General features: G+C 43.0%; 1 protein-coding gene across 1 annotated transcript in view; it reads right to left on the reverse strand.

Annotated features, from left to right (window-relative positions):
• Positions 1-6,810: 6,810 nt before the first annotated feature.
• The window catches only part of HBP1 (HMG-box transcription factor 1), a 13,651-nt gene continuing 11,930 nt past the window's right edge, over positions 6,811-8,531 (reverse strand). The window contains exon 10 of the mRNA XM_010189198.1: positions 6,811-7,430. Within this exon, the coding sequence (XP_010187500.1) occupies positions 7,413-7,430 (18 nt within the window). The 3' untranslated portion in view covers positions 6,811-7,412. The remainder of the gene's footprint in view (positions 7,431-8,531) is intronic.

Below are 8,531 nucleotides of genomic sequence, written 5' to 3' on the forward strand. Positions count from 1 at the left end.
GCCTGGCTGGAGGGCTCCTGGCGCTGGCTGTGACGCCCCTGCCAGGCCATTCATAAAAACCCTGGGTGTCGTTGACGCCCGTCTGTCAGTGCACGACTCCTTTGGTCTCTGCACCATGCAATCGGGAATAAACCGGAGGTGTCTCTCACGAATCTGTTGTCCTACAGATTATGCTGTTGGAGATTTTACTGTTCAGTTTTCCAGTAACTTTAATAGCTCTCAATTAAATAGATCTGGTGTCAGACAGATGCGCTCTTACAAAGCCTGTTTTCCATTTTCCTCTTTGCCCTGAAGTTTGCAGAGCAAACTGACTTTTAGTGAAACGCTAAGGAAAAGTCTGGCCCTGCTGTCTTCCAGAGGCCCTGCTGGTCAGGACAGGGGTACACAGGGCTCTGCCCCACTGCTGCACAGAGGGACCATCCGTGCTGTTTCTGAAGCTTACGATTTCAATCAGGCTCTGTTTGACCGAGTCAGAGCCCAGGAGGGTAGAGCTGGTATTCACAATCCCATATAAAATTAACTAATGAATTAGAGTAATTCTAAATGATACGCATTAAGATCCCTTCAAGAAGCACAGCCTTAATCATACTTTTTTTTCCTTTTAACTGAAGATATAAATCTTCACGGGTTGAAATAACATTTTAAAAATGAACTCTCTGGATGTTATATAACCAGCTTGTCCTGATTTCCAAGAAAGCTCATGTTTTCGCTCAAGCAAGTGAAGTAATTTAATAAGTGCTTTAAAATCCTTTTCCTTATGTGGGAGGGCATCTTAAACTTAGATTTTTTTTTCCTTACTTCTTATGGCATTTTTAATGAAGTATTAATATATGCAGAACATCCCACCAACCCTCTTTCCATAGCTCTCTTTTACAAACAATATTTGTAATGTATACCATAGCTTGTCTTTTAAAATAGAAACAGATTGCCGAACAGGTTTTATGTCCTTTATTAGACTGAAAGATGCTGAATTTAGGGCATTATTTAGTCTGATCCCTTCAAGAGTATGTTTTGTGTATTACATAAACAGGGTTTCTTCCATCTTCTTAAACATTGGTAATATAACTATAAATTACATCTTTTTATATGACAACAGCTGTGATCTTTTCTGTGCTAGAGACTTGATGATACTGCTTTCACCCATGATACTGTTTATTTTTCCATTACTACTTATGCACTCATATTTTTACAGTGTCCTCTACAGAAGCAAGCCTACCTTTTTTAAGACAAGATTTTAATGGTAAAGCGGTGCATCTGAATTGAATTCTGTACTGCCCGCATAGTTTACAGAAGCTCTTTTGAGCTAAGACCAGTAAAGTTTACAAAAATTTCATCATAAAATCTGCATTTCAAGTGTTAACATTGCTCCTAAATTCATTTATCTCCCAAAATGAGGTACAGTCCTGTAGGCATCTTGGTAGCTTGAGTGAAGCATCCTGTTACAAGATACCCAGCTCTTCCAGCCTGAGCTGAACTCCTGCTTTGCTCTAAGCAGCTTCCTGCACTGCACGTATTTCTGTACTTCACAATCCCAAAATCCCACCATTGAGACTTGGTAACTGTTCTTTAGAGAAACAACGTTCCCATCCCAAATGTTGTTCTGAAATCACAGCTTCTCTATGATCACTGGTGCTTTCTGTTTCCCCTCCCAGCCCATCCATCCCTCGCACTCGAAGCCACCTCGCTGTCCTTCTCTGGCTCCAGACATCCTTTCTCTCTGGACTCGTGATTTCTGCTGTTTCACTACCTGGACCTTTCATGTCCAGGATTGCTGTTCCCTGTAGGATGGACAGGTTTTCTGGCATGTCGCCATCAGGTCACTGCCATGGGCAGCAAAGGGAGTTTCCTGAGCTGCTCAAAGCCTGACTGCGGTTATGAGCTGCTCCATGGTCACCAGGTGGGGTATGGAGCTCCAGGCTCTGGCTGCCGCTCAGCTCCCAGCCTTCAGCAACCGCAGCAGCTTTTCATCCTCTTGCTCAGTGCAAGGCCCCACCAGCCCACGCGGGAGGCAGGCGGCTGCTGTGCCTTGGTGGTACGCAAAGCAGGAAGCTCTCCAGGCCAGTGCCTGTGTCCTCAGTTCAGTGGTAGATGTTTCTCCATGACTTGTCTGTTCCCTTGTAGTTCCCAGCAGTTGTGTTCCCCCAGGGTTACAGTGAAATCCCCACCCATGGGAAATGGGGCATTTGCCAAAAATCTTCACAAGTTGAAGGCTGACGAGTCAAGGGAGCCTGACATGAGCATTACACTTGATGAGAAGTTGGTGCTCATCATGCCTTTGTCATGGATTTGGCCATTAGCGAAACTCGTACTGTCTGGGAAGAACCAAGCTTGTTTTAGCATTTCAGGTCAAATGATTGATTATGAATTGCATTTTAACTTTCAGCTTTGGAAGGTGTAAATACTTTTATTGGAGATGCAGACATGAGTCATGGGAAGCTACTGAATGCATTTAGTCTTAAGAGTATTGAGAAAGCTTTTCTTTTCATTGTTTAATGTAACGGTGTACAAGGTCTGCTTTAGAAAAATGCCTGAGAATTCACCTTACAGTATTGGTGGAGCAGTAATTCTTGGTTGTCTCTTGAGCAGAAAAAAAGAGTTAGTTAAGATGCTCCTGGGTGGGTCATGTTGAAGAAGTTTGATGCTGTCTCTTTGAAAGAAAGCTACAGTAAAAGAGCAAGCACAGCAGAAGAAAGCTGACAAAGATCAGCCTCTGTTGGCTGTTGGTCTCTGCTGGGAAGGAGGAGGGTCTGGGCAATTCTGAGACCACCAAACAATTCACCAGGTTCCTTTTAGCTGCTTTTTGAGTTGTTAGAAGACAGCAGTTGCCACTGGTGGAGCTGGTTTTGCCAGTTAAATCAGATTCTTTTGAGGCAAGAAATAAAAAAAAAGATAAAAGCTGCTGGGAAGTGCAACAGCAGGACTCTGATAGTGGTGTTTGGCACTTAGCATAGCCGAAATCTCATTCCCTCTTGTTTGATCTGGTGGGAATAACAGTCTGGCTAAGGATTATCAAGGGCTGACATTGAGTGGTTTTGGGTGCTGCTTTTACGGTAAAGCTGCCCCTTTCATCTGAAGGGATCTGGTTATCTCTGTCATCTTTTTCGAGGGCTTATTTCAAAGCAAGGCGGTAAAATCAGAAAGGGCAGTGTTACCATCTGGATAATGAAGCCAACCCACAACTTCACCACGAGGTGTCAGAGCTTGCTAAGTTAAGCGGGTCAATATGTTTTTTTCTATTTGCAGCTTATGATGATTTCTAAAAACTGTTTGGGCCTAACAAACTTTGGGGAGTGTATAGAGAAAAAGACAGGGTCAGTGGTGAGTGGAAGGGGAGAGACTCAGCAGGATGAATGACAGTTACAGTGAGAAAACTGTGACAGGAGTTTCTCAACTCTATTTAATACAAGGGACTGTTCTTTGTGGAAGGTAACCAACATCTGACATGTTTAACATTGCTGACCTGAGTGGAAACGTGAGACACATCTGACTTCTGAAGCATCTCCCCTCGTCTTGACGGGATCCTTAAGCCTTCCCTGCCTTCATCCCCCACCTAATGCTGTGCTCATCACATGTGCTGCCCCTCGCTGCCACCAGGGGTCAGTTTATCCAAAAAGCCCACTGACAGCCGCCCTTTCCCCCAGTCTCACTTCTATTTAAACCTTGGGATTTAGAACTTGCCTGCGGATGTCCCTGTCTCTCTGCCATCCAGTGAGGTGAGCTGCTCCTGAAGCACTTTGTGGCTGCAGTGAGCAGTTTTTTTCGTTGTTGCCTCTTTTCCTGTAGATGCTGTGCTGCTCCCCAGAGGCCATCAGGAAGAGCAGCCTGAAGGTTTTCAGGGAGCTGACCAAGTGCAAAAAGTCAGCTTTATTTTGGATAGATAAAATAATATTCTCTGATGGAGGTAAGACGCACTGAAAGCAGCAGATGCAGTCTTGGGACCAGCTCGCAGGGCCAGGCTGTCACCAGCTTCTTGAAACAAAAGCTCATTTTCTTATCTCTAGCACTGAGTACAAGCTCTTGGCCTCAGGAGTGTCTCCCACAGCAGCACTCTGACATGGTAGTGTTTTAGTTTAGGGAGTTCAGAGCCAGGTAGACCCTGCTCCTTCCCCACATCTTGGGTTGTTTTCCTGGTTGGCTGGGCTCTCACATAGCTTCCCAGTGCTGCAGCATCCCACAGGGATCTGGGCCTTTCCTGCCTCATCTTTCTCCAGGCGGTGGCTGTGTGTGAAACCCTGCCTGGGCCTCGCTTCTCAAGAGTTTCAGCTTTCTTTAGGCCTTGCCTAATGAGCTGCCTACTCCATTCCCATCGCCTCCAGTTGCCAGCAGGCACACCTGGGTTGGCAGCGCTGCCTTGCCCCAGTGAGACTGGGAACGTTGCTGCCCCATCACCAAATCCCAGCAGACTCCTCACTGGCACAGCAGCCGTGCTGAGGTGTCCCACACTTCCATAATGAGCACAGGAGACAGAACCCCAGGACTGCTTCCCCACACAGGACCCAGAAGTGATCGATTGCAGCTTGGCTGCTGGGAAGGTCAGTGATGACAGCCTGCAATGGCACAGCAGCTGTCACCAAGCACAGAGGGAAAGCTGTGGACCCAGAGCTGTCCTCATCCCCACTTGAAATGGGAGCTGTTGTTTGTGCCTGTGTTTCCCCAAATGTCACACTTTTGCTGTAATGCAACATAACATAAAGGGCCATCTTTAAGTATGGCAAAACTAACTTGGCCTACTTAATAAACTATCAAGTCAAAATCAAGATCAGCATTTTCAAAGGTTTTTACATATATGCTGTCATTCAACAATACTGTTTGCAAGAACTGTTGGCTGAAAAGTGTGTTTCAAAGGAAGTTAAATTACGTACAAAGTATGTAATCACCATTGCCCCTTTTAGCTTTGAATGTATTTATGTAAATCACACAAGACTACTTCTGGGTGCGACATCCTACGACAAGGCGCAAGAAAAAACACAGCGAAGATGTATGAACGCACACTGGGTCCCCAAAAGACAGTGGCAGTTCAACAGATTTCGACAGAAAAATCACCCAAAGGCATCTGAGTCGGTCACCAGTGCCCCAGTTTCCACTCTCCCAGTTGCATGCTGTGTCTGCAGCAGCTGGAGTCTATTCTTTTTGTTTCTAAAGGTTACCAGTACAGCAATGTGCCCGAGTCTGTGCGTCAGAGCTGTCATTTCAAGCCATCTGCAACATGCTGCTGCTTATTTAAATGTTAACTTGTTTGCTCCTGAAAACATGCAAGAACAGCGAGAAAGATCATGGAAGAATTATGTAGAGCTTTGTAAGGCCTTTCTTGTCCACTTCCTTCCACAGAGACATGTAAGATCAGCTGAGGAAAATTCTGTAGTAGGAAGTGGATTAATTCCAGTTGCAGATCCTGAACTTACCATACTCATGCGCTATTTAATTGCTTCACCTATTTTTATTTTCTTTTCAGCGGAGCACTGGAAGCCTATGTTCAATCAGTACGAACAAGAGAGGGAAAGGAGTTTGCACCAGTCTATCCCATAATGGTTCAGCTGCTGCAGAAAGCGATGTCCACCCTTCAGTAAACACACCTGGACAATGCTCTCAAAACAGGGCACAGGCAGCAACGTTCACAGGGCTTTGGTGCCACACACCTACTTACAGTTCATGTACATTATTTCCAAATACATTAAGCTTTACAACGAAATGTGTTTACCTACTTCAGCTATGAAACTTCTGTCATCTTGCTTTACCTTGGCATTACATGAAGTTATTTATATACAAATATTATAAAGAAATCAGTCCATTTTTTATGTGCTGTACATCTACATCTAATAAAAATGAATCCTTCTTTAGCATTCCTTTTGAATTTAGAAAGGTATAAAGTTAGAACATACTCAAATATTACCATATAATTACTGAATATCTCAAATAAGGAAGTAGCTCTTTGCCTGCAAGTACAGTTTTCAACAGTTTAATAGATTTTAGCTTTACTCAGAAAACCGTACTTGTGAAATGCTAGAAGCATCAGATTCCATCTAAAAAAAAAAATCACTGATTTTAACACAAGGAAAATTATTTATAAATAACAAATGATTCTCTACTGCATTGTTTGCTTTGAAATAATTTATACTGATATCAACTCTTTTTCTGCTGAAACTGTAATAAAAAACACTGACTATCCAACCTGCATGCATGATGTGAAATTCTTCAGCAGCTTTGGAGCTGCAAAGCATCAAAACACACGTGGGATGCGTTCACTTAAAAGATTTCCAAGCAGAACGTGCTCATCTCTGCAGGGCTGACTTAATGATGTCGTCTTCCTTTCATAAAATACTCAACACCCAATTTTAATGAATTTATTTGAAATAATATACAAGAATATAGTGTGCAAAAATCTTAGGGGCAACATCACGTAGACGTGTCATAAACTGAAATTTACAGTTGTGATTCTTAAAAAAAAAAGAAACACACAGCTGTTTAGTACATGGAAAGCCATGATTGTAGAAGTTCACAGCAGAAGCAATTGTAATCCTAACGCAGCTGCTCTAATTTTAGACAGTTGGAGAAAAAAAAAAAGTAAAGTGCAAGTGTTGCACGTATAGTTAAGTGCAAAGTTTGCCCCCACCGTAAAGATGTCTTATGGCAAAATAAAATATTGTAGAATATTGGCAAAGACAAAACACAGACTTAAAACTATGATGGTGACAATATCAACAGCACCATTTTTCTTTAGGTAACGCTGTTTATTTGTTTCATCTTGTCCTGGGCCGTTGTTTCCGCTGGAAGGAACAGCGCTCACTGGTGCAAAAAGCTCTCACTTGTGGATACAAATGTCCTATGTGGCAACCCAAGCAGCGGCTCCCGTGCTGCACTACACTACGCTCTCCACTTACCACGTCCCCGTAACTTACTGGCATCTGGGCAGGCTGGGAAGCTACAGGCTGATAATACATTTTGCCATTCAGAAAATCCCAGGCCCCAGAATCTTAATTAATAATATGGTTGTGCAATACATATTAATCAGCAATAAGAATCAATGTATATAAACAGCTGTTACATACTTTAAAATTCCCCTTTTTTGTACATTTTCTTTTAAAAATAAACATTTATACACATCTCCTTCGCCTCTTTCTGAAGTACTTTAGCACCACAGGATATCCATTTTCAAGCCTATATTACCTGATACATATATGAAGTTTGGAAGAAAAAATAAGGCAATTTGGTTTAAAATGTTGATAGTTTTAGCTTGCTTAATGTTCTATTGTAAAAAGCAAATCTGTACTCATATTAGATCATTTCCGACTTGATGGTGCCAGTATTTTATGTTCACACAAAGTCACAACAAATAGTAAGACCTTGATCGTGCCTCTTCTTGCCATCAACCAACAGCCATTTTACAAATACAGAGTTAACAGGAACGTTCTGGCTTAATGCTGCTGTGAGCCCTGAGAAAAGAGAAGAAAAACACAGGTTAGCGGTTACCCAGCAAAGGGGAATTGGACACCATCTTCGATATAGCAAACACTGGTTGGGAAGGCCACAAGTACTTGTCATTGTCATGGGTAAGTTAACCAGAAGAAAGCAGAAGGCTGAAACATGATTTTATCCCCTGATCATCAAAAGACCATTAAGACTTCTTTGGCACAGCCCTGAGTCCACCATCAATACCTGGTAAGGTAACCAAGCAATCAACAAAACTCTTAGTTCACCAAAATACAACTATTAAAAAGCTACTTCCTGCCATAACACCAAGGTAATGGGTTATAAGGACACTGTTATTGGGCTTGAAGAGCCTAAGGACAAGGAAAATCCCACTGCAAGGTAGGGTAAGAACGGCACCCTTCTTACTGAGGCCAACCCACCACTATTGCTCTCGGTTACACACACCCCTCACTGAGGTCCTTGAGGTCCCCAAGTGAACTTGACCTCACCATCCAACGCCCAGAACTGCCGTAGTGTAAAAACAGGATAAATAAAGAAATAGTATTATTTTAACTAAACCCACAAGAAAATGGAACAGAAGCTGTCACTGTTGATTAAAACAGACTACAGTGAACAGAAAAACAGCTTGCTCCCAGCAGCTGGGGTTGGTGAAACCTTCTGCAACAAGGGACTGAGGATTCGGCACCGAGTATGCAGAGCAATAGAAGCAAGTCAGTGCTGGAGCATTCTTACTCAGTCCTAAGGCAATACTTGAGTATGCTCTTACAGAGTGAGCTTCATCTACAAGTCAAAGGAAGGGGGATAATTTGAGGATGAACTCTTAAACCTGTGAAGTCCACAACACACTGGATGCTCCTACCCAGGCATAACACAGCTGATGGAAGCACCTGTGCACCTCAGTGGATCCTTCCTTCCCACCCACTTCTATGTAAACTTGTGGCTTGGCAGAATCTGGTTTTTTTTCTTTTTTAATGTCCTCTTTGTATGATGTATTAACTTGAGAGCCCTTACCTTGCCCAATACATGCACCACCTACCAATACACTGCTGCAGACTCTTAAACTGATGGTCTTCCACAAAGTGAAAAACAATTTATTTCCCTAC

This window comes from Mesitornis unicolor, unplaced genomic scaffold, assembly GCF_000695765.1.
Source record: "Mesitornis unicolor isolate BGI_N332 unplaced genomic scaffold, ASM69576v1 scaffold7010, whole genome shotgun sequence".
Lineage (NCBI taxonomy): Eukaryota > Metazoa > Chordata > Aves > Mesitornithiformes > Mesitornithidae > Mesitornis > Mesitornis unicolor.